At 52.7% G+C, this 22810-nt stretch overlaps 16 protein-coding genes across 16 annotated transcripts; 10 read left to right on the forward strand and 6 right to left on the reverse strand.

Moving 5' to 3' along the window:
• Positions 1-431: 431 nt before the first annotated feature.
• Positions 432-1232, forward strand: NEMAJ01_0879 (uncharacterized protein; the record flags this gene model as incomplete). Its single annotated transcript, XM_047914717.1, has 1 exon — positions 432-1232. The coding sequence occupies one exon, from the start codon at positions 432-434 to the stop codon at positions 1230-1232; it is 801 nt and encodes a 266-aa protein (XP_047770674.1).
• Positions 1233-1797: 565 nt separating this feature from the next.
• On the reverse strand, positions 1798-4512 carry NEMAJ01_0880 (uncharacterized protein; the record flags this gene model as incomplete). The annotated part of the gene is made up of 1 exon (XM_047914718.1): positions 1798-4512. The coding sequence occupies one exon, from the start codon at positions 4510-4512 to the stop codon at positions 1798-1800; it is 2715 nt and encodes a 904-aa protein (XP_047770675.1).
• Positions 4513-4682: 170 nt separating this feature from the next.
• NEMAJ01_0857 (uncharacterized protein) lies at positions 4683-4874 on the forward strand (the record flags this gene model as incomplete). Its single annotated transcript, XM_047914695.1, has 1 exon — positions 4683-4874. The coding sequence occupies one exon, from the start codon at positions 4683-4685 to the stop codon at positions 4872-4874; it is 192 nt and encodes a 63-aa protein (XP_047770652.1).
• An 82-nt stretch (positions 4875-4956) lies between these two features.
• On the forward strand, positions 4957-7065 carry NEMAJ01_0881 (DNA replication licensing factor MCM7; the record flags this gene model as incomplete). Its single annotated transcript, XM_047914719.1, has 1 exon — positions 4957-7065. One exon carries the CDS (start codon positions 4957-4959, stop codon positions 7063-7065), a length of 2109 nt encoding a protein of 702 aa, XP_047770676.1.
• A 354-nt stretch (positions 7066-7419) lies between these two features.
• Positions 7420-7824, forward strand: NEMAJ01_0882 (uncharacterized protein; the record flags this gene model as incomplete). Its single annotated transcript, XM_047914720.1, has 1 exon — positions 7420-7824. The coding sequence occupies one exon, from the start codon at positions 7420-7422 to the stop codon at positions 7822-7824; it is 405 nt and encodes a 134-aa protein (XP_047770677.1).
• NEMAJ01_0883 (uncharacterized protein) lies at positions 7674-8228 on the reverse strand (the record flags this gene model as incomplete). Its single annotated transcript, XM_047914721.1, has 1 exon — positions 7674-8228. One exon carries the CDS (start codon positions 8226-8228, stop codon positions 7674-7676), a length of 555 nt encoding a protein of 184 aa, XP_047770678.1.
• A 123-nt stretch (positions 8229-8351) lies between these two features.
• NEMAJ01_0884 (T-complex protein 1 subunit delta) lies at positions 8352-9866 on the reverse strand (the record flags this gene model as incomplete). The annotated part of the gene is made up of 1 exon (XM_047914722.1): positions 8352-9866. One exon carries the CDS (start codon positions 9864-9866, stop codon positions 8352-8354), a length of 1515 nt encoding a protein of 504 aa, XP_047770679.1.
• A 25-nt stretch (positions 9867-9891) lies between these two features.
• On the forward strand, positions 9892-10986 carry NEMAJ01_0885 (uncharacterized protein; the record flags this gene model as incomplete). The annotated part of the gene is made up of 1 exon (XM_047914723.1): positions 9892-10986. The coding sequence occupies one exon, from the start codon at positions 9892-9894 to the stop codon at positions 10984-10986; it is 1095 nt and encodes a 364-aa protein (XP_047770680.1).
• Positions 10987-11163: 177 nt separating this feature from the next.
• Positions 11164-11514, forward strand: NEMAJ01_0886 (uncharacterized protein; the record flags this gene model as incomplete). The annotated part of the gene is made up of 1 exon (XM_047914724.1): positions 11164-11514. The coding sequence occupies one exon, from the start codon at positions 11164-11166 to the stop codon at positions 11512-11514; it is 351 nt and encodes a 116-aa protein (XP_047770681.1).
• A 574-nt stretch (positions 11515-12088) lies between these two features.
• NEMAJ01_0887 (uncharacterized protein) lies at positions 12089-14362 on the forward strand (the record flags this gene model as incomplete). The annotated part of the gene is made up of 1 exon (XM_047914725.1): positions 12089-14362. One exon carries the CDS (start codon positions 12089-12091, stop codon positions 14360-14362), a length of 2274 nt encoding a protein of 757 aa, XP_047770682.1.
• A 413-nt stretch (positions 14363-14775) lies between these two features.
• Positions 14776-15486, reverse strand: NEMAJ01_0888 (glucose-induced degradation protein 8; the record flags this gene model as incomplete). Its single annotated transcript, XM_047914726.1, has 1 exon — positions 14776-15486. One exon carries the CDS (start codon positions 15484-15486, stop codon positions 14776-14778), a length of 711 nt encoding a protein of 236 aa, XP_047770683.1.
• Positions 15487-15512: 26 nt separating this feature from the next.
• Positions 15513-16541, forward strand: NEMAJ01_0889 (uncharacterized protein; the record flags this gene model as incomplete). Its single annotated transcript, XM_047914727.1, has 1 exon — positions 15513-16541. The coding sequence occupies one exon, from the start codon at positions 15513-15515 to the stop codon at positions 16539-16541; it is 1029 nt and encodes a 342-aa protein (XP_047770684.1).
• Positions 16542-16582: 41 nt separating this feature from the next.
• Positions 16583-18658, forward strand: NEMAJ01_0890 (serine/threonine-protein kinase TTK/MPS1; the record flags this gene model as incomplete). The annotated part of the gene is made up of 1 exon (XM_047914728.1): positions 16583-18658. One exon carries the CDS (start codon positions 16583-16585, stop codon positions 18656-18658), a length of 2076 nt encoding a protein of 691 aa, XP_047770685.1.
• A 264-nt stretch (positions 18659-18922) lies between these two features.
• On the reverse strand, positions 18923-19279 carry NEMAJ01_0891 (transcription initiation factor TFIIA small subunit; the record flags this gene model as incomplete). Its single annotated transcript, XM_047914729.1, has 1 exon — positions 18923-19279. The coding sequence occupies one exon, from the start codon at positions 19277-19279 to the stop codon at positions 18923-18925; it is 357 nt and encodes a 118-aa protein (XP_047770686.1).
• Positions 19280-19331: 52 nt separating this feature from the next.
• NEMAJ01_0892 (uncharacterized protein) lies at positions 19332-20654 on the forward strand (the record flags this gene model as incomplete). Its single annotated transcript, XM_047914730.1, has 1 exon — positions 19332-20654. One exon carries the CDS (start codon positions 19332-19334, stop codon positions 20652-20654), a length of 1323 nt encoding a protein of 440 aa, XP_047770687.1.
• A 58-nt stretch (positions 20655-20712) lies between these two features.
• Positions 20713-22416, reverse strand: NEMAJ01_0893 (syntaxin-binding protein 3; the record flags this gene model as incomplete). Its single annotated transcript, XM_047914731.1, has 1 exon — positions 20713-22416. The coding sequence occupies one exon, from the start codon at positions 22414-22416 to the stop codon at positions 20713-20715; it is 1704 nt and encodes a 567-aa protein (XP_047770688.1).
• Between the last annotated feature and the right edge of the window lie 394 nt (positions 22417-22810).

Genomic DNA, 22810 nt, shown 5'->3' on the forward strand with positions numbered 1-22810 from the left:
ATTTCTTTTGCGCGCCACCATCTTCATGCACAACACAGCGCATGCGCGTTCATTCACCCGCAGCACCTAAGCCCTCTTTCGGCATACTTTGAGCTAGTGTGCGCACAGCCCCGCGCCAAGCAGAGAGATTAAACCCAGCCAAGCATCAGCACAGAAGAGGCATCCAAGCCCAAGAAAACGGCTTCCCGCGTAGTGTGTTTGAAGCCTGAGTTTAAGCATGCCGAATTGCCGGTTTCCCGGGCCAGAGCTTGCCCACGGCTTTTTGCGTTTTTATTTTTCAGCTGGTGCTTGCACTCTTGTCAGCCAAAATAGACAGGACTTTGTTTCTAGAGAAAAAACGTGATGCAAATAAAAACTGGCATATAGAAGAGTGACAGATGACGCGCTGATCACGCCCAGCCACTATATAAGAGACGTTTTGCGCCAGCAGAATGAAAAGAGAACTAAGCAAGATAGCATGTGCATGCGCACTTATTTACTACTGCGCATGCGCCATGATGCATGAACGCGCGGAGCACGGCAGCATGCAGCGCAGTCAAGATGCAGCATACAGTGATTTCATTGAGATGAAAGACCCCGGAAATTTCTATACGGTTACGCCCATGCGCGACAGCCCAAAGCCGTGCTGTTTTAGACGGCTCTTCAGAAACAAAAAGCGCGTGTGCGGGCTTATAGTTGTTGTTTGCATCGCCTTGGCCTCGCTTCTGGCTCTAACCTGCTTGAACATAAAAAACACGCAGAGAGAGCTAGCCCTCAATAAGTGCAACGAAATTCTAATAAGCAACGCAAAGACGTGCTATTCCATGTCCAAAGACGGAAGCATTCTGGAGCGCCTGCAGCTCGTGCGCTCAGACAAAATATTTTCTGGAAGCCTGCATGCCTCAAGCATGAAAAACAAGCCGATCTGCACAACAACCGTCAGCGGCTTCAACGAGACATTGAGCAACACAGAAAAGCACCTCAGCGTGCTGCACTCTCTCTGTCAGCTAGCTGTTGAGAAATCAATGGCCCCGATAACCCGCTTTGTGGAAAATGGCTACGCTTTATCAGGGAAGGCCATGCCCTCTGAGGAAGAGCTTAAATACTTTACCAAGCTTTTTGCTCGCTCTATAAGGACCCAGAAGCCGCACATTATTTACACGTTGGTAAACCTCTACAGCCCCGATGCGATAGCGCCCAGCATGCTTAAAAGTCTGAAAAACGCGGGCGGATACTGCAAGCCGCCCAAATAGGTTGGCGTAGATGCATGCAAGGCCCAAGGCCTGAAGAGCTTGCGCCGGCGGGCTGAGAACCCTGCTGGAAAGAGAGCAGCTTGGCGCACTTCCGATCTTCTGGCGCAGCCAAGCCCTTTGCATACGCCTGTGTATTTGCTCCTTGCCCGGCTCTGGCCCAGCTGCCAAAATGCAAAACAAAAGCGCCCCAGGCTTTTGCACAGCAGGGCAAAGTTCCAAATAAATTTATCTTGGTTTTAATTAGCGCCATTGAAAGCATGCTTGAAAGAAGAACACTGGAGGAGGCAATCCAGCAAATCATACTGAAAAAACTACACAGAAGAAGCATATACGAAAAGAGAGGAGCCCTTCTCAGTTGCGAGGACGCAGGCCTTCCCGTGAACGCCAAGGCGCTTGCCTTCTTTTTCTGTGTGGGGTTTGCAGGCATGTACTTAGCGCTCAGCTACGCCCCCCGAGGCGCCCAGCCATACTGACCCCGGCTTGGCTGGCTTGGGCAAAGACCCACGTGAAAGAGTGCCAACTTTATTATTAATATTACATTCCAAGCGCCCTTGTTGATGCGGGCCTACACCGAGAACAGAAAGTTGCACAGCAGATAGACAGACTCGGGAAGCATCTCGCAGGCCAGCACGTCCACAACCCATTGGCTGTCCTGCATGCACATGATCTCCTGAATTTCCCGGCACACGCCAGCATCAACAAAGTGCTTAAGCAGGTATGCCGACAGGCTGTCCAAAGATGCCTGCACAGTCTGCTCGACGTGCTCCAAAGAGTTTGCAAAAAAACCCTCGCACACGAGAAGCAGCAGATACCTCCATATTTCGGAAAGCCTCTTTGCCTGGCTCTGCGCATGCATAATAAATTCCTCTTGCGTGCTTGCTATCTTTAAAACAATCTCTAGCTGCCCGTTGGACAGTATTGACATAATGTCTCTTTTTGAAAGCACGCACGAAGCTAGAAGCCTCTCCACTTCGCTGGAAATCCTCAAAAAGCAAGGCGCCTGCAGATGCCCGTCCAGGCGCAGAGCCGACCCAGGCCGTTTGCTCTCTCTCAGAATGTTCCAAAGCGCCAGAAGCCCCTTGTATATGTATCTATGTGTAAAGGTGAGTAGCTCAGGCGGAAGCCGTTCCAGAACCGCCACAAGAAGAGGCATGCTTGTGTCTGACACATGGAGAAACGTGGATTTGGCTAAAAACAGGAGCGCACTATAGCACATTTCTGCGCGGGTGTCCAGCTTCAGAACGCTTTCGCCACAGTCGCAGCGTACGGCTCTGTATATCTTGCAGTGCTCGTGCTCTGTGCACTTGCTTTCGCACGGCTCGGGCGCATGTACTGTTTCGGGCAATAGAGATGCATGCGCTGCGCTAAGATTTTGGTGCCGGTATTTGCACACCCGCGGGCTTGCGCGCTGGCTTGCACACTCGCCTTTTTTGTGTGCGCGTTGGGCGTCTGTGTTTCTGTTGGTCTGTGCGCCTTCGTCTGCAGCTCCGCGCTCGGCGCTTTGCCTGTCCCTGCTTCTTTCCAAAGAGTCAGCCAGCATCTCCTCATACGCCTCTATGACTTCCTGCTCTATCTTTTCTCCGCAGCCTGTCGCCTCCTTGACCCGGTTGGCCGCCCACTCCACCATGATATCGCGCAGCTGCACCCCGAAAAGCGCAAGCTCCAGGCACGAAAACACGCGCCGAGCCTCGGAAAACCTGCAAGAAACGCTCCTCATGCAGAAAAGCATGCTCTTCAAACTCTGCTCGGATTGCACGCCGTTTGCATACATTTCGTTCAGGGCCGCGCAGACCTCCAAAACCCCGCTTGTCTCCACCAGCTCGATGCGCCTATGCGTTTTTGCCTCTATTTTCTTCTTTTTTGCCAGCAAGCCCACAATCTCTGGAAACATGTCTGACTTTTTCGGCTCAATGTACACTATCACAATTTCGCTGCCCTCCTTGCTCTGTGCGCTATGCGCGCACAGAACTTGCTCGTACGGGTAGCACACAATAATGTAGTACATGCGCAGCCTCTGGGTTTCATCGGGCTTCTGCCCCAGCTCCTTCGACACCACGCCCCACAGGTTTTTTTCGTCAATCGCCTGCAGGCCCCCGTTTGACACGACCATGCCAACAATGCTTTTTGTGAGCGCTGCATGGTTTGGCTGCACTCTGGGCAGCCCCAGGACCTCATTCACCTGGGCGTGCTGTTTTTCCGGGTCCACAGAAAAGTCAATAAGCGGAAGGACCGCAGAAGAGTGCACCCGTGTATGCCGCAGCTGCGGGTTGTTCAAAGTCTCAATGCCGCTGGCGTCTGTCAGCGGGTTGTACACCGTCCGAGGTGCATGGTCCGCCCACACCCCGCCAAAGCTGCCTCCCAGCTGCCCGCCCACGCCTGCGCCGGCAGCTCTCCCCACATGCAGCTCTGGGCCCGCAGCGCACGAGCCCCCATATGCAGACGAAGGCCCGGGAGCGCGCAGAGGCTCCGCGGACAAAAATGCGCTAAACTCAGACGCCCCAGAACCGGCCAGGCTTGCAGGGCTTTTCCGAGCAATCAGCGTCTTGCTGGCCCGCGGGCTTGCCTGCTGCGCCTTTTCTTCTCTGCCCATGGGCTCGCCTGGGTGCGCCGAAACGCCCTGCGCGCGCCCCGGAGTCCCTGCACCGCGCCCCAGCGGAAGCCCAGAGCCCAAAACAACCCCTAGAAGCCCAGAGCCCTGCCCAAAGCCCCGCGGGGTGCTGCGCGCTCCAACTGTGCTTTCCTCCGCATTTGCCACATGGGTCAGGCCCGTGCGCTTTGCGCTTTCCCAAAGCCTCCCCTCTGCGTCTCCGCCAAAGGAAAACGTCGTGGTTTCTGCCCCAGACTTCTTCTTTGGAGTCTCGCCAAGGCCTGGGCGCCCGCTGCTTGGGCTTGTTTGCTTTGCACAGTACAAAAACTCCGCAGGGGGCCGTGGGCTACTTGCGCCCAGGGAGGCGTTGGGGGCCGCCCCCGCCTCTGGAAAGTGTCCGTTCTCCTCCACTGACGAAATAAAAGACTCTACCGAGTGCCTGGGCTTTATGTGCGAGAAGCCTCCCGCCGCAGAGCTTGCGGAAGATGCCTCGGAAAAGCGGGAGGCGGAGGCGCACTGCACTCTGCCCCCGCCCCCCCTGTCCAGATACATGTTTGTGTAGTACGTCGGGCTTTTTGTGTAGATGGCCTTTGACAGAAAAGCCTCGCTTATGCTTATTTTTTTGCTTGCGCCTTTTTCCTGGCACACACTGCATCCCTTGCAGCCTTTTTTGCATTGCTCCTCTTCATGCATTTGCTTTTTACTAATTTGCTTTTCATTTATATCATTAAATGCCGCGCCCGCCTCGCATTGCCCTGCTGCTTTCACGTTTGGTGGCTCTTTAGCTCAGTGGTAGAGCGTTGCTCTCGTAAAGCAAAGGTCAGTGGTTCGAATCTGCTAAGAGCCTTTTTTTTTCTATCCCCATGCAAATTCTTTTCCAGCTTCCAAAGAGCCTTTCCGCCGCAGACATCCCCCCAAACGCCTCGCTTGGGACAGAGTTCTCCGTCGACGGGGTGGAGTACGTGATTTCCCTGGGCACGCCTCCGGACGCGGGCGTGCTGGTGAAGGGCACGCTCCAGAAAATAGATGCGCTTTACATCGTAAAGCCTAAATAAACGCGCTTTCAGCTTTTTTCCGCGAGCTTGCCCAACAGCTTGCCCGCACATATTAATATTAAATTGCTTTTTAATTTTTTCCATGGAGGACCTACGGCAGTACAGAGTCGAAAAGGACTACTTTGCAAGCAAAGACGCAATGAGGAGATTCCTGTTTACGTTTGAGAGCAGCGGGGCCCTTAAGTACATGGCGCAAATCAAAGCGCTTTGCACCACAAAAACAATCAACATAAACGCGGCAGACATCCTTGAGGACGGAAACACCGAGCTGTACTCCGACGTGCTGAGCAACACGATGCGGTACAGAGAAATGGTGTACGAAATCATAGACGAAATGATAAAAAACGAAGAAATAGAAATGCCGAAAGAAGACTTGTTTTTTGAGCACAGAAAAGCGCGCATTATGGAGCGGTACCCAAGCAAGTCTGTGTACGAGGTGCTTACCCGAAACATTCTCCGGTACTACGGCGTGAACATCTTCCGGACAGACGCGCTGACGTTCAACGAGGTGACGCCAAACATCATCGGGTCGCTTGTGTGCGTGCAGGGAATCGTGAGCAAAGCCTCGGAGGTGCACCCGTCCATAACGGTTGCAGTTTTTATGTGCGACTCCTGCACGTCCGAAGTGTTCCAGGAGGTGGACGGAGAAACGTTCCTCCCCCTCACCGAGTGCCCCTCAGAAAGATGCAGGACGGGGCGGACAAAGGGAACTCTGCACCTGCAGACGCGCTCGTCCAAGTTCCGGTCCAAGCAGGTGCTTCGCGTGCAGGAGATGGCGTCCGAGGTGGAGCCCGGCCGAGTTCCTCGGTCGATTAGCGTGGAGGTGTACGACGATCTGGTGAGAGCTGCGGCCCCCGGGACAGAGGTGGTCGTTTCGGGCATTTTTCTGCCAAAGCCAAACGAAGGCATCCAGAAGATGCGCATGGGCCTGCTTAGCGAAACCTACATCCTGGGGTCAAGCGTGCGCCCGATAAAGAAGGCGGCCCCTCTCAGAATTAAAGGCGCAAGCCCGGACGCCAGCGCAGAGCAAGGCGCCGAGGAAAACCACGAAAGCGCCGCACCCCCGGAGGAGAAAATGGCTTCATTGGATCTGATGATCCGCTCGATTGCGCCGGAAATATCAGGCATGGAAGACATAAAAAAGCTGCTTCTGCTGATGCTTATTGGAGGAGACACGTGCTCGGAGGGCGGCATGCGCATCCGGGGAGAAATAAACATTCTTCTTGTCGGGGACCCGGGGGTGGCAAAAAGTCAGCTGCTGAAGGCAGTGTGCAGGCTGTCGCCTCGCGGCATATTCACGACGGGGAAGGGAGCAAGCGGAGCTGGGCTAACCGCGTGCGTGTCCCGGGACCCTGAGACGGGAGAGCATATTCTGGAGGGCGGCGCGCTGGTCATGAGCGACGGCGGTGTTTGCTGCATTGACGAGTTTGACAAAATGCACGAAAGCGACCGGTCGTGCGTGCACGAGGCCATGGAGCAGCACCGAATCAGCATATCCAAGGCGGGAATAAACACAACACTGAACGCGCGGTGCTCGGTTCTGGCCGCAGCAAACCCCATCAGAGGGCGCTATGTTGAGAAGAAGGGGATTGCCTGGAACGCAGGCCTGCCCACCGCGCTTATTTCTCGGTTCGACGCGGTGAAGGTCATTCGAGACGTCGCGGGAAAGGGCGACGCTGAAATATGCAAGCACATTTTGAGCGTGCATCAGAGGAAAGGCGCCATACCTGGCGTGATGCCAACAGAGCTGCTTGCAAAGGAGATAAACAAGTGCAAGCTGATTGAGCCCACGCTTGGGCCAGATGTAGAGGAAAGAATAGTTTCTGCGTACGCGTCGGAGAGGGCCAGAGACGCAAGAATGCCTGGGAAAGGGCTTCCGGGCACTGCCCGCCGGGTTCTTTCGGTCCTCAGATTTTCCCAAGCCTTGGCCAAGGCTGAAAGAAGAAACACTGTGACAGTCGAGCACGTTGAAGAGGTGCTTCGGCTTCTGGGGTGCGACTCCACCGGGGTGTACGATATCATCATGTCGATTCCCGGCGAAGACCGAGGAGCATACCGAGTGGTGGAGCTTGAGGCTGTTTACAGAGAGGCAGGCCGTTTTGGCGCTTCGGAGATAGACGCGTGCATAAAGGAAAACCTTGTAAGCGGCGCATGGTCGCTGAGCGAGGACAAGCTAACAATTTTCAAATAGAGCAGGCGCGGCTTTGGTGCTGCTGCATGCTAGACACACATTTGGATAGGGTGTGGCAGCCCGGAGAAGCAACCCTCTGGGCTTTGCACGGGCCATTGGCCTTTGGGCAAGGGGCGCGGATGTTATGTCTTAGGCGAATAGCGAGCGTCAAGCACGCTCTTGTTTCCGAGAGAAGCGCCAGAAGACCAATCACATCCAGGCGGTCCGCAGGAGGTTTTTGGAATGCTCGACAGAGCGCACACAGAAAAAGATAGGCGCACGCTGCTCGTGCAAAAAAACAGGCATTGATGGAATGGAGTCTATTTCTGCCACAAAAAAGAATAAATAGCAAATGCTTCTGTGAACATATAACACATGGCACAAAAAAACATTTCATTACTATTCATAGCTCTTACACTCACCATCTTTGCCTCACAGATAGCAGCTGGCCTCTTTGGGTCTATAAGCGGCAGCTCCTCAAGCGAGGAAGTTTCTGCGTCAAGCGAGGAGGTTTCTATGTCAAGCGAGGAAGTTTCTATGTCAAGCGAGGAAGCTTCTGAGGCAAGCGCGAGTGCTTCTGAGGCAAGTATGAGTGCTGCTGGATCAAGTGCGAGTGCCGCTGGGTCAAGTCAGAGCGCGGGTGCTGCCGGGTCAAGCCAGAGTGCGATTGCTGCCGGATCAAGCAAGAGCGCGGGTGCCGCTGGGTCAAGCAAGAGCGCGGGCGCTGCCGGATCAAGCAAGAGTGCAGGCGCGGCCAAAAGCGCTGCGATTAACTCGTGAATAAGCGGCGCTGCGTTCAGGTTGCATGCGCACAGCTTGCTCTGTGGCCTGGATAGAGAAATAAAAATCTTGTAAGTACGGCTCTTTGTTTTTATGTGCATGTCTCTATGCTGTTTGTGCCGCACTTTTCTTTGCATATAAAAAGCCTGCAAACCCATGCTTTCCAGAGCGTGCCCAAAGAAGGCGCGCCCGCACACTCCTGCAATGCCCGGCTGAATGATCTGCAAAAATAGCAAACAACCGCAAACGTTTCCATCGCAAGCCTGCGCACCGCAAATCATGTGTAGGCCAAAGGGAGAGAATAGCCCCGAAACTTTATTTTTGGAATATAAATAGCCGTCGATAGCCCGGAGGCTTGAAGTTGCCATGCAAGATCTTCGGCCTCCAGCTGCAGAAAGCCACATCTGCAATTGAGCGGGCCCGCTCTACACAAGAAGCAAATTGGCATTGGCAGCGCTGCAGGGCAGCAGCGAGCCCGCGTGGGCTTCCCGCATGCCACCCGCATGCGCAGCTTCGTGAATCTTTTCTTACTTTGCTGCAGGTATAAAGTCGTCTATTCTGATAATTGTAGACGCACCATCGAGCGCGCCCGAGATTCCAGAAATAGAGACGTCCAGAGGCTGCACCACGTTCTCCTTCTTCATGTCTCCTTCGCCAACCGCCTTGATCGACACTCCATATGTTTTTTTTCCTTGGCTGTGCAGCTTTATCAGGCTCTCCACGGTTGAGATTGAGTTTGCTCCCGTGTTTATTGCCAGCATCTCGGGCACAGCCAGCAGGCCCTTGGCCAGCTCCTGCACGCAGTAGTTTATCTTTTGGTTTTCCGAGCCACTGTACTTGGCCAGCTCTGTGTAGCAAATCATCTCGGGCACCCCCCCTCCGTATATCATAAGAGGCTTGCTCACAGCCAGCCGGCCCACGTTGATTGCGTCGTTGAAGCTTCTGTCAACCTCCTCCAGTATCACGTCGTCGGTCGCCCGCAGAACAACCGTGCACACGCCCTTTCCTGCAGACAGCTTCACATGCCCCTCCAGCTCGTCCACGTGGCACTTCCCTATCATGCTGTCCTTTATGTCCGTTATGTCGACAACCGGGGAAATCCCCATCTGCTCGACACACAGCTCGACCTCCTTTCTTTCCACGCCGTCCACCACCATAATGCCCATTCTCTCCAGGAAGTGCATGCCCAGCTCGGACAGCGACTCCCGAATAATGCTCTTCTGGAGAATTATAAGGTCTATTCCCTTGTCCTTTATGTGCTTGCACAGCGAAAGCACATGCGCCTTTTCCTCCCGAATCACCTGCTCCATTGACTCGTAGTTGCTGACCGTTATTTTTGCGTCAAGCGACGGCTTGGACTGCCCAATTGTGCACTGGAAAATAGCCACCTTCATCTCTCTGGGCACAAACTTGGTCTTTCTCTTTAAAGGCGTCGGCAGAACTATTCCTGGAACCATTTCAGTGTCCTCCATGTTTCCCCGTATTTTCACCCTTCGCACGTTGCTAAGATTCAAGCTCTGCGTTTCCTTGTCCGTGCTGTTTTCTATCACCTGCATGGTCACCTCTGTTATCTTGCCTATATACGCATTCACTATCTTAGAGTTCAGGGAAATGCGGATGCAGTCCTTCATGTCCACGCTGCCCTTCATCTCCAGCGCGTTTTCCGTCAGCGCCGCCTTGCACAGGTTCTTTGCGACCTCCATGGCCTCCGCAACAATGACAGGGTGGATTTTCTTGCTGACAAGCTCCAAGGCCTGCTCCACCAGCGCGCACAGAAGCAGAGTTACGCTGGTTGTTCCGTCTCCGCTTTGCTCGTCCTGCGAGTGCGATATGTTGCATATCAGCTGCGCAATTGGATGCTTCATTTTCATTGTTTTCAGGATTGTGCTTCCGTCGTTTGTTATTGTGGTGTTCATCCCCTGCGTGATCATTTTGTCCATTCCCTTGGGCCCCAGGCTTGTCCCCATCGTTGACCGAATGGACTGCACCACCGCGCTCACCCGCCTTTTCACTTCCTCGGCTCTACTTCCTTGCTCCTTCATATTCTTAGAAAAGAAATTTTTGCTTATGAATTTCTCCCGCATACAGAACTTGCAAAATTGCAGCTCTTCTGCGCTTTCCGAAATGGAGCACTGCGAAAAGCTCACCTGTGTTTCGGACGACGAAAAAGTCTATGGCGGATTCCTTGGGGGCCTATACAAAACAGCAGGCCTGTCTCCGCAGAGGGTCGCAAAAATAAACAGCCCGGTCTCTTTTATCGCGCGAGGGCCGCGGGCTCCAGACGAGCTCTCCCCGCCAGGAAAGCCTCTGCACGCAGCCTGCGCCCAAAAGGAAAACAGCAAGATGAAGGAAGAATCTGCTTTCTTCTCTAAGTACATCATAGGAGACTGGGATGGAAACATCCACATTGGAGGCCAGAAGATAAAAGTGTCCGAGGGGGCATACCCCATCAAGTGCATACTCCCTATAGAGCACGGGGTGGTGGCCTGCGACCCAGCCAATGTGTACGTCTGGCAGAATGGCGCAGTTTTTTCTGCGCGCATTGGAGCATGGCCGCTGGCCCTTGAGGTCCTGCGCGGCGAAATAGTGGCTACAACAGGATACACCGTCCACTACCTGCGCATACAGGCCAGCCAGATAAAAGAAATTGCGAGGGTAGAGCTGCAGCGGGACTCTGGGCACACCGAGACGCTTACCTGCATAGACCGCGCGCAGAAGACCATTGGAGGAAGCATAGGCGGATGGATAATGCGCATCGAGGACAAGGAGGACCAAGCGCGCTGCAGGCTGTCCAAGGTCATGAAGCTATCCGAAGAGAAGCTCACGGGAATATCTGCATACGAGCACAGAGGATCCCTGTATTACATATGCAGCACAGGAAACAGCGTGTTCATTGTGGACGCCAAGCAAAAAAGAGTCCTAGAGACGTTCTGCATTGCAAAGGACCACGGAGTGTTTTACTCGGGCTGCATACGCGACGAAAAGCTGGCCTTGCTAGCATTTAATAGAAACTTCACAGTATACAGGCTGCAGCCCTCTGTGTTTGCTGCCTGCGTTCCTGGAGAGCCAGCAGCCGCCGCCCGCCCGGAAAGCCCAGCAAAGAGCGGAGGAGATGCGTACGAGGAGCTTCTTAAAGAGCTGAACGAAGGGGCCTTTGACTAGAAGCCGCGCATTTTCAGAAACATGCTGCGCCGTGCCTTTTTCTGTCCAGAGCGCATGCTCTTTTCTTTTTTAAACAAAAACAGGATAGCATTTCATCACGCTTTTTCGGGTTATTAATGCAGAGAGCATCTTTTTGATGCATGTTAAAAACATAAAACGCGAGATAATTTTTGAGGAATGCGATTGTCGACTTTCATTATACTGCTGCTTGCACTTTTCGGGTGCGTGCCTAATGCTTCCTGCACTTCACAGTATTATAAAAACTCAGAAATCATGTATACAGAGGACTTGGCCGGAGAGGGCCCGTCCTCCTCTCATCCAGAAACGCAAGCCTACAATATAATGCCAAACGAAAACCCAAAAAACCTATCGAGTTTTAATTTGTCGGCTTCTGATGCGACCGAACAACCCCAAAACACGCAGAAATGCTCTTGCTGTACATTCAAACTGTGCTTTTTCCTTTGCTGCTTCTGCCTGGTGTTCGTTGCCGGGGCCATGTATCTTGTGTGCTACAAGTATTTCTCTTAAGAAGGCATGCCTCTGCATTGGGCCAGCCAGTGCAGACTCTTCCAATAAAAACTCGCAGTTCTACTGTGGCACTTATTTGGGTCAGCTGCAGCCAAGTGCAGGATGCCTAGGCCTTCTGCATGCTTCCAAGACAGACGCCTTGGAAAAAGAATAAAGCATATGTGCTTGAAGACAAATATATATGTATTTTAAAACAAAATGGGCACTTGCTTGGCCAGATCCTGCGGCAGCAATGGGATTTTGCATAAGCACGCCGCCCAGCCTAGTTTTTCTGGCAGCTTTCTCCACGCTTTACTTTGAGGCGCGCGCCGCGCCCAGAATGCCCATTTTGGCAGGCTACTGCGCATTATAGAAGCTTTGTGCTGGAAAGCCCTGCCCTGGTGTGCTACCGGGCCCCAACATGGCACACCGTCAAACCGCGCAATTTGCGTAAGAAGGGCGGTCTTGCGCGGCCCAGCTTGTGATGTCTTTTCGGGTTTTGCATAGCGGCGCTTGCGTTGGCTCCACGCGCTCGCCCCCGCCCTCTAGCAACTTTGCATGCGATTCTATTAAAGACGCAAATTTTATTTTTCCTATGAATGGAGGACAGCAAGGCCAAGGAGGATACTCCTCTGGCCTATTCAACACAAGTCCTATGCAAAGACAGAGCCAAGATATGTACAGAGGATCTTATGCATCAAACAACATGTATTCCATGTCCCAGCCCCATGGAGCATTTGCAAATCAAATGCCAAGCAACTCACCAATTAAAGTGTGCCCATCCACGCCGCACACCTTACTTGAGCCGTACAAAATGGAAACAAAAAACGAAAACGGAATTATGGTGAGCAGCAGGTGCATTACTACAATGGACAGATATTGTTCTTTTTCTATGGAGGAGCTTCGATGCGCAGACTATCTAAAGGGCCACAAGGGCACAATTGTGCAGAGGCCGTACAGCGCATACGGCGCGCAAAGCTACCAACAGAAGCCGTCTGAAATGATGGGGTCAAGCCTGTTCCACAAAGTGCCAGAGCCCACAAGCTCGTTTGGATCTCTTTCGCAGCCGGGGTTTCAATCGCAGCCACGGCCCACAAGCATGTTTTCGTCCTCACCAAGCATGTCCAACAGCATGTTTTCTCAGACACAGCAGCCCCATTCTCCGTACTCCCAGCAAAGCAGCTCATTTATGAACCACACACAAAGCACTGCGTTTCCTGCACAGAACAGCACGAGCTCGCTGGGGTACAGCAACCCATACGCGCCGCAGACTCCAGCAGCACACACGCCCAGCACAAGCATGTTTTCCTCGCTGGGACAGCAGCCTGCGCCCTACGCACACAGCCTGGGTAGCCAGCCGCAACAGCCGCAAACCACCTCCTCTTTTTCTTCGCTAGGGGGTATAGGGACCCAGCAGAGCTCGCTTGGCTCGCTGGGAAGCAGCTCTGCGCCACAAGGCAGCTCTCTTTTTGGATTTGGCAGCTCGCCTTCCACCAACGTGCTTGGCACTTCCACCCAGAGCAGCACCGGGTTTGGACAGCCAGGCGGGGCCTTTGGGCTCGGAAGCACAACGCCGGCCGTCCAAACACTGCAGACGCCACAGACGGGGCAGGCATCGCAAGCCCCGCAGACATTGCAAAACTCTACGTTTGGATCGCTCTCTGGGCAGGGCTCGTCTGCTTTCTCTCAAATAGGCACAGCGCCGGCGCCTGCAGCAAGCTCGCCATTTGGAGGGCTCGGCACTGCCGGGAGCTCGTCTTCGCAGGCGCCTGCAAGCTCTCTGGGGGCTTTTGGAAGCAGCTCGGCGCAGGGCGGGCTTTCCTCGGGCGGCCTTGGAGGAGCACAGAGCCAGCCCTTTGGAAGCACGCAAAGCACAGCGTCTCCGCTTGGCCTAGGCCTGTCCTCGGGCGGCCTTGGAGGAGCCGCGCAGGGCAGCACTGGAGGGCTGTTTGGGGCCTCCAGCAAGCTGTCGGAGCCGGCGGCACCGCTGTCGTTGGGGCTGGGCGCCAGCACGGCAAAGCCTCTTTTCTCCACAAGCACGCTAGACAGCGCGCCTTTGTCAAAGGGGCTGGACATGGGGAGCAAACCGACAGCGCTTTCTTCGTTTGGGGGCACGGGAGGCAGCGGCTTACTGGGCGGAATAGGCAGCTCGCTGGGGACAGGCATGTTTGGCGGGGTCTCTGCTGCTGCAAGCACAGGGAAGGCCGCGGCGGCAGAGGACCCGTACCTGATCAAGGCGCTGGACTTCAAAGAGTGCGAAGACTATAAGAAAAAAAACAGCATGGAAATACCGGCGCCGCTGTTCAAAAAGAACACATCGAGCAAAATCAAGTTCAAGGCGGTTTCTGGGTTCAAGGAGTATGCAGACATAAGCAGGCTGCGGGAGAAGGAACAGATTAAAGCACACAACAACCTGATTGCAGAGGTGGAAGACGACGAGTACTACTGCATTCCCTCCGTGGCGCAGATAAAAAAAATGCCCAGCAGGAAAATCACAGGGTTTGTTTTGGGAAGAAAAAACCAAGGGCGGATTGAGTTTCAGGAGGAGGTTGACCTGACCGGCATAAATCTGGACACTATGCTGAGCATGGTGCACATAGAGGAGTCGTATGTGTTTTTTGACTTTGACCACTCCCTCATGCCGCCAGGACAGGGAATCAACAAGGCGGCTCGAATCATTCTGGAAAACATATCAATATACAGCCATGCAACAGGAAGCATGAAGCCCATCACAGAAGACGACCCGGAGTACGCAAACATGCAGTCCAGGGCGCTGGCAAATCTGCCAAAGGGGCCGGATATAGAAGACGCCAAGTTTGACGCCACAACAGGGATTATGACAATCATATGCCGCTTCCTATGGGTGTGAGGAGCCTTAGTATTATCGGCCTAGGCGCGCGGGAGCGAAAGAAGACAGATGTTTGTGCGTTTGGGCTTGGGCCCTGAAGAAAGTTGAATGCAAGCCGCCTGCCGTGCTGTAAACCCGGCCAGCCTGCCTCACAGCGGCAGCAAAATGTTGGATGGTGCAGGCCCATCCCTTGCGCCGCCCAGAAGCGCCGGTTCTTAGTGCAGCTTTTATGTAGCGGCGCCTGAAAATAAATACAGCTTGGATGACATATACAGTTCCAGTTAGCAGCTAGCTTAGCACGCCCAGAACACGCTTTCTGGGCCTGCTTTCTCTGCAGCCTTTTCTATGGGGGCCCTGCAGGCCGCCGCAGCCGAAAATACACATGAGTTCAGAAACAAAAATACGCGCAGGCTTCAGCATACAAAATATTTAGTTTATTCGGCCGGGCCAGAGACGCCAGCTTCCTTTGCGATGTTTTGAAGAAGCGCGCTGTTTTTGTACATGTATGCCAGTTTTGGCTGTCTGAGAATAGAGGCAAAGTCTGCAAGCATCTCTTCTATGGTGAACCTCATTACATAGTCTACATGCAGGAGAATCGCCTGGTTTACTTTCTGAAAAGAGGCGCGCCTCTGCTGCACTATGCTTTGTGCTGCAGGCTGCGAAAATATAACAGAGGCCACAAGGGCCTCCAGCTCCTCCATACTCTCTGGGTTTTCCAGCACAATCGGCGAAAGCTCGCTTTCTATTCTGGACAAAGCCTTCTCCTCCGTGTCGCTTCTCACGTGCAGCCCCTCGAGAATGTCCGACCGGAGCATCAAAAACAGAATGTCTGGCCTGTCTGCAAACAGGCACGGAATAACCTGCTCTATCAATGATATTGCCTGTTTGATTTTTCCATCCAATAAAAATGATTTGATTTGGTCCCTTTCCTTCAAAAGAGGCGCGGCCGTGTACTCTATTCCTGTTTCTTTTTGGAACATATGGAAGGCTTTGTAGTACCCGTGCTCGGACAGATACTCTATAACGCGTGCCTGCATGTCTTTTTTTTCGACCGGCATCGAAAACAGCCGCATGCTTTGCGTGGCTGTTTCTGATGGCGCTTGGGAGGCTTCTTTTTTCTCAGCGTCAGCCACCACTCCGTACATAAATAAACAATTCAAAGACTTTTTTTATGCAGAAAGAGAAAAGATGCAGAGACGTTCCCGCGCATGAAAGTGGAGACATGATTCTGAGAGAGGACTTTTTGGTGGGAGAAAAGCTCCTGCGGGAAATAGAAATCGGCCGCTCTGTAATTGTGGTGGACCGGCCGTGCAAAGACTACTTGAACGACATAGCGGCGGAAATTTCTGCTGTGTACCCAAGCCAAGAAGTGGCGGTTGTCTGCGGACGCTCGGAGCCAGAAAAATTCAAAGGAACCGTGGTCTGCCCGTACAGTGTGTACACGAGTAGGCCCTGGATAAGCGAGGGGAAAGTGTGCTTTGTCTTTGTAAATATCAGAAAAACCCAGGACAAGCGAGCGATTATGCTGCAGAAAGCCGAAGCCGGCGAAGCATTCTACTTCGTAAGCAACGTGTACAAGATAGAGAGCATGAAGGAGCTGGAGAAAGCCGGCATTCCGCGGGTTCTTCCTGTGAAGACCGGGTTTGGCCTGGCCAGAAGCCCTGTCGCGTTTGCTCGGCGGCACGAGATAATATTTTCAGGCGCGTCGCATCTTAAAAGAAGCGCGTTTATCATCGCCTTGGAAAGAGACATCACCGTGCCGTGCATTGTGGTGGCAGACAGCGCGAGCGAAATGGAAGAAGTGGAGGAGTGCATAGAAAGAGTCCCGGCGCTCCGAGGAAAGTGCTCGCAAAGCATGTGCGAGTATGCGGAAAAAAAGAAGTGGGTGTGGATCACAACGCATGCAGACTTGAAGAAAAAAATAGAGCAGGGCGGCCTGAAGCGGCTCAAAGAAATAACCAGCTCGGTGATAGCGTATGCAGCAACAGACCGCACGCCGTACTTGCTAGACATGCACAAAGTGTCGCAGAGTGTTTTTTCGGTGACCACAACAAAAGACAGGGGAAAATCAAAAAAGATCGTAGAAGTGCTTCCCCGGTACGGAATCATTTTGGAGGAGACTGCAGAGCACATGAAAAACGCATACAACGCAGAAAAAGAAAAGCGGGCTGCAGAAAACATTGAGGAAAAGGCGCAATAGAACAAGTATTAAAGGAAATAAGTTTACTTTTTTATTTATAGATGGAGAGACTCTTCCACATAGAAGACATCCTTGCATACATAGACGAGCAGAAGAAGGACCATGCAAGCGCAACGCGGCAGCTGTCAATGTACTACGAAGCCACCCAGAAGAATCTTGAGCCAAACGAAAAGACGTATTCTTTATGGGAGGGCTATATACACACGCTGGAGAAAAATGGATACGGGCACTCGGAAATACGAGAGGTATACAAAATGCTGAAAAGCAAATTTTGGAAATTTGCGCGGTTTTGGCAGGGATGGTTTGACTATGAAAGCCGCCTCCCCATCGACCAGAGCAAAAGAGCGAGGGTTTTGGAGCTGGCAAATGACATACTGCAGTACAAAGAGTGTGCGCAGAAGGAGAAAATTATGCTTTGGGTGCGGGAGAAGTCGTTTTCTGGCGGAGAAGACATAACCCGCACAGTGTACATGTATCCAGAGACGCCGAGGAGCCAGCTGTTTTCCGATGCACATGGGGCATCCTCCAGCAGCTCCAACATAGAGCATGCAAAGGGCGCCCACGAGGAGTGGCCCAGCTTGAGCGTGGCTGCGCACACAACTAACCCCGCAGCGTCGCCGAAAAAAGCCCGCGCAAGCTTTGCTTCTTTGCATCCGGCCGGACACTTGGGCGCGGAAAGGCAAAGCGCGCAAAAAGACGCAGACAGCGATGCCGGCGATAGCCCAGACCGTGCAAACCCTTCAAGCGCGCCCGACTTCATCCCGATGGATATCGACATAGAGTCTGTCCGGTCCGGAGATTCTGGCTACATTATGTGCCCGATGGGCACCCCTCTGCATGCTTCTGGGCAAGCGCCCGGAGCTGGGCACTATGAGCTCTCCGAGAGAAGGAGCAGCTTGCAGGAGAACACAAGCACAAACCTAGACAGAGCTCCGCAGCAGAAGCTGCATCCGAAGAATCACACAAAAGGCGGAGAGATAACCCAGACCGGAGGCGTTTTTGACCTGGAAATCGGCCAGGGCGTGGCAGAAACCGAGTGTGAAAAGCCCTCAAGCGCGCTGGCAACAGACAAGTATTTCAACTCAACCGCGTCAAAGAAGATCACGCTCAACGGAAAACGGCTTCGCATACTCAGGACCATAGGAAAGGGCGGAAGCGCAAAGGTGTACCAGGTGCTCTCGGACAAAAACGAGGTCTTCGCCTTAAAGAAGATAAAGATAGCGCAGGAGTCCGAGGACAGCGAAATATACAAGAGCTATGTGAATGAAATATCGCTCCTAAAACGGCTGAAGAATCGGCACGAGATAGTCACCATGAAGGACAGCTATGTAAACAGAGACAAAATAGCAATTCTTATGGAGCACGGGGACATTGACCTGTGCAGGTTTCTAGAGATAGAAAAAAACCGATTTCCCGGCGGCTACCGAAAGAGCGACGAAAACCACACAATGATCAGCATATGGGAGCAGATGCTGCGAGCTGTAAAATGCATACACGAAAACCGAATAGTGCACCGCGACCTCAAGCCAGGAAACTTTCTCTTTGTCAACGGAAGGCTGAAGCTCATCGACTTTGGAATATCAAAAGAGATCCGCAACGACACAACCAACATCATCCGAGAAAAGCAGATAGGCACCATCAACTACATGTCTCCAGAGGCCATAATTGAGGGGAAGACAAAAATGGGCAGAAACAGCGACATATGGTCGCTTGGCTGCATTCTGTACGAAATGTATTTTGGCGAGTCGCCGTTCATGCGGTTCAGCAACCTTGTGCAGCGCATGCAGAAGCTGCTAGACCCCGACTACTCGGTGGAGCTGCCCTGCGAAGAGGAAAACGACAACGGGTACGCGCTGGTGGCGGCCGAGATCAGAAAGTGTCTTGTAAGAGACCCCAAGGGGCGGGCAAAAATAGAAAGCCTGCTAAAAAGCGGAATATGCGGAAAGCTGCAGAGCCGCGCAGAGGCAGAGCCAGCAGAGAAAAAGTGCTCCTTCAACAAGCTGGAGCTAAAGGAGTTTATATCGAAAATAATGGACCTGAAGCACACGTCTAGCACAGAGGAGGGACACGAAAAAATAATAGAGAAAATAACAAGCCTGTACTTTGACAAACAATAGAGAAATATTTATATGACACTTTTGACAAAAATAAACCTCTGCCCATCCACGCCCGAATTTCCCAGAGTAGGCTATCTATGTGCGCGCCCGGCGCTAGGGCCAGGCCTGGCGGCATGCGGAGTGCTCTTTGCCCTGTTTTTATTCATTTTCAAGCGAAAGCCTGCGGGCCGGCCGTGCAGCGTCTGTGTGCGCCCGCCGCAGGGCCGCAGAGAGGACAAACAAATAGGAGAAACAGGGGCCTGTACAGTATGCGGTTTATTCGGATTAAAACGTCTTTTTTTTATCCAGGCCTTTTCCTCGCGTGGTTCTCTCGCTGTTTATGTTCGCGTCGCAGGCCACTATTTTCACTCTATCAGCGTGAACCAGCTTGTCATTCAATGTCATAACAAAGTTTTTAACAACAAACGTCCAAACATCGGCGAAGTTCTTGTATCTTATTATTGACGCCTTGAAGCTCATTTTTGCATGAACGCTTCGGTTGAAAACCTTCTCAACGGCGGTGTCAAATTCCTCCAGCAATGCGTTCCCCTGCTGGGGCGTTATTGCTTGCGAGTTGATTTTCTCTTCGATCGTATCTTGGAAAGCCTTTCCGATATTGCTCTCTCTGTAGAGTTGAAACATCCTCAATGAAAATAAAAATACTTTTTTGAGTGTACTGTAATGAAAAAGTTTTATGAGCTACATTTATAGAAGGGTGCAGACTCCAAATTACACGCAGGACAGAAAGGACCGCGCCCTCACACCCACCCACACTGTGCGAATAAAAACAAGGCTGTGCAAAGAAAAAGAAAACTCCATTCTGTATAAAGACAAGAGCTCTGCAGAGCCCGCAAAAATAGCGAGCAGCGCAGCGTACGCCGTCAACAGCACAACCATATACACCGGCCGGCAAACTGTGGTAAAGTGCACTCTTCCCGACGTAAGAATGGACTACACCCCAGGGGACTCTGTCCTGCTGTGGGCCTCAAACTCCGAATGCCTGTGCAAAGCCTTGCTCAGCCTTCTGGAAATAGACGACGCCCTGTTCATTGCCTTTGAGAGGGTACACGCGCGAACCGGCGCAGTTGTCTTCTCCTTCTCTGGAATGGCTGCGGACTACTTCAGGCACTTCATGGACGCGAAATCGCTCCCCTCCAAGCTGCTCCTGTACACGCTCTCGGAATACGCATCGGCCGAGAACGGATGCAGGGATAGACTCAGATACCTGTCCACAAAAGAAGGAAGCGCCGACTACTTTGGGATGGCAAAGGCCTGGAACAGCATTGCAGATGTTTTTGCGGAGTTTAGCGTGAAGGTGCCGCTTGAGGTTCTTCTGGGGGTGTGCACAGAGATAAAGCCCCGAGCGTTTTCAATGACACAGAAAATAGGCAGCGCTTGCGAGTTCGTGTCCGGCATACTCACAAACACCGCAGAGGACAGCACCCGGCTCGGGCACTTTTCAGAGTATATTGCAAGTGCAGCTTCAGAGACAGGCAGCCACACACCCGGCCTGGACCTCTCTGCAGGCTTAGTGTACAGGGTGCAGCATAAGGAGAACAGGCTTCTCCGAATGCGCATGTCTCAGCCCGGAAGAAGCGCGCTTCTGGTCGGGATAGGCACGGGCGTGAGCCCCTTCATCTCTTTCATTCGCAACTGCCCTGAAGGCGCAAGGCTTACTCTTTTCTACGGGTGCAGAAGCCCTGGCGAAAATATCCTGCTGCAATGGGGGCTTATTTCCGGAGAGGGCGAACGGTCTGAGTATGCAGGGGCACGGAAGCACTGCATGCCGTCCGCTGGGCCTGGCATACGCGTGTATGTGGTGTATTCGCAGGCAGACATGTGCATCCGGATGGACAGGTTCTTTGTAGCCAACAAGGGCGCCGCCGGCAAAGCCTGGGAAGAGGCAGAGAAGACGGACCTATACATATGTGGGAACAAGCCAGCATCCATGAGCGTCTCGAAGTACTTTTCCGAGAACCACCCGGCCCTTTCGCAGTCTGTGGACGACTGGTCTTAGTGCGCCTTTCTTCTTTGGAGCGCTTGCCAGACTCCCCTCGGAAGCAGCATTCCCTGCCCTATTTTAGGCCTTTTAGCGTGTCTAGAAAAGCGCCTGGGGAGCATATGTCAGTCGAGCCTATTAGTATGGTTATGCCTGTGTTTTTGGCTATTTCTCGCATTTCGGATATCTCTGCTATGGACACGCCCCCAATAAAGTAGACAATTATGATTCTCCGATGCACAGCGTCAGAGGATGTGCTTTTTTTAAATATAAACTCCCTTTTTCTTAAAGACCCGCCAGTCAGCACGTCGTGTGCCGCTGGAAGGTCTATCTCTAGCTTCCTGCAGGCTGTCTCGTTCTTATTTATAATGGCGTCCAGAACATCCGCAACCAACGGCGTGTGCCGGGCAATGGGAAGGGGGCGCTTTGTCAAAGGCTTGATCTGCCTTCCTGCCAGATGGGTTTTCACTGCCTCGGCGCTCTCAATGTCCGCGCGAGACAGATACCCCCGCTCCACTATTCTTTTTTCTTCGTTTTTCTGCAGGCTTCCGTAGTTCAGCACGTACAGAATGTACAGCCGGCACTTTTCCTTGTGCGTCAAGCTGGCCGTCTCCAGAACGTTAAAAAGGGATTTTGTGACAGCGTGTTTGAAGTTGTTCCCCTTGAAGTCCTTCCCGGTAGATATGCCCTGCTCCAGCTCTGCTGCCTCTTTTATTCCAGGGCTGTTGAAAAAGCCCACACACTTCTCCAGCAGCCCCATCAAAACCTTTATCTCCTTCAGCCGCCTTGTCTGCGCCGGGAGCGACTGCACGGCCTTCACCAGCTTGTTTATGTTTGACTTTTCGCTTTTCTCGTCGCTTGTTTCCTTCTTTATTATTTCTGTAAGCGCCCGGTGCGCTTCAACCAGCTGCCGGTTCCTAATGCTTTCCCAAACCTTGTGCTCCTCCGTGACCTCCATTCTTTTTTCGTCTGCGTCTTCGCTCTCCTCTGCGCTGCTGTCGTCTTTTTCTGCGCTCTTCTTCGGCTTCTGGTGCTCAACAAGGTACCCCGGCCCTGCCAGGCCTAGGTCCCACAGAAGGCTCTCAAAGGTGAACGTGTGTATCAGCGGAGTGTTTACATCGGACCCTCTTTCCAGAATGACTGCCCGGCCGTTTCCAGACCCGTCCAGCAGCGCCGCCAGCTTTTTTGCATACATCCCCACAGAAACAGGCATGCAGTGCACCTTAATTGTCCGGCAAACGCTTTTCAGCTTTTCCGCCAGCTCCTCAATGTGCCTGTCTTTGTCCGCATAGTACGAGGCGCTTGTCTCCACTCGGAAAATGTCCGAGGTGAGTGGAACAAAATCAAATATAACTGTTTTGTAGTGGAACTCAAACAAAACATGGTCTTTGCTGCTTTCCTTGGCCTTCGCCCGCCCCTTCTCTGCACTTTTGCATAGCGCGTCTAGCGTCTTGTTTTCCCTGGCCTGTATTTCAGCAACGGAGACCACATACGCAGTTCTGTACATTTTCTGCGCGGTGTCTTTCTCTATCCGCTTCACGTTCTGAGAGGTCGGGCTTACAAAGTAAATCACGCCAAACTCCTTGCTGGGACTTCTTGCTTCCTCTATTCTTTCAACCATGGCAATGTTTCTGGACAGAACCTCGCTCATGGGAAGCGCATAGTGCAGCAGCCTTGCAGTTGTCTGGTCGATCACCAGGATCCTCCACTCCTTTTCTGAATGCCCCAGCGCAAGAACGTGCTTTTTAATGCGGTCTCCTACAATGCTCACTAGATTCATTCAATTGTTTCTCAATAAAAATATTAAACATATGATATTGGAGGATGCATCCGCTCTGCAGCTGACAGAAGCAGCAGCATGTGCACGTGCCGCGCGCACTCGGCCTTTGCCATCCTCTAGCATGCGCTGAAGCTGAAATGCACACACGCGTCCTAGAAAGCATCTTCAAAGTGCAGCAGACTCCTATAAATCACAGCACGTGTGCCTCACGAGCTGCCGGCCTTCTAGCGCCAGGGCCTGTAATGTGTGTTGGCGCTTTTCTTTGCATAGCACACCCAACCCCGGCTTCCTGTGTGCGCATCCTGCGCGCGAGCTCGCAAAAACGCCAAGAAAAATGCGTACTGTCCCGAGCAAATGAAGACTTTATTTAATAAACACTCTAAAAACAAAAGGA

This window comes from Nematocida major, assembly GCF_021653875.1.
Source record: "Nematocida major strain JUm2507 chromosome Unknown 2393, whole genome shotgun sequence".
NCBI classification, from domain to species: Eukaryota; Fungi; Microsporidia; genus Nematocida; species Nematocida major.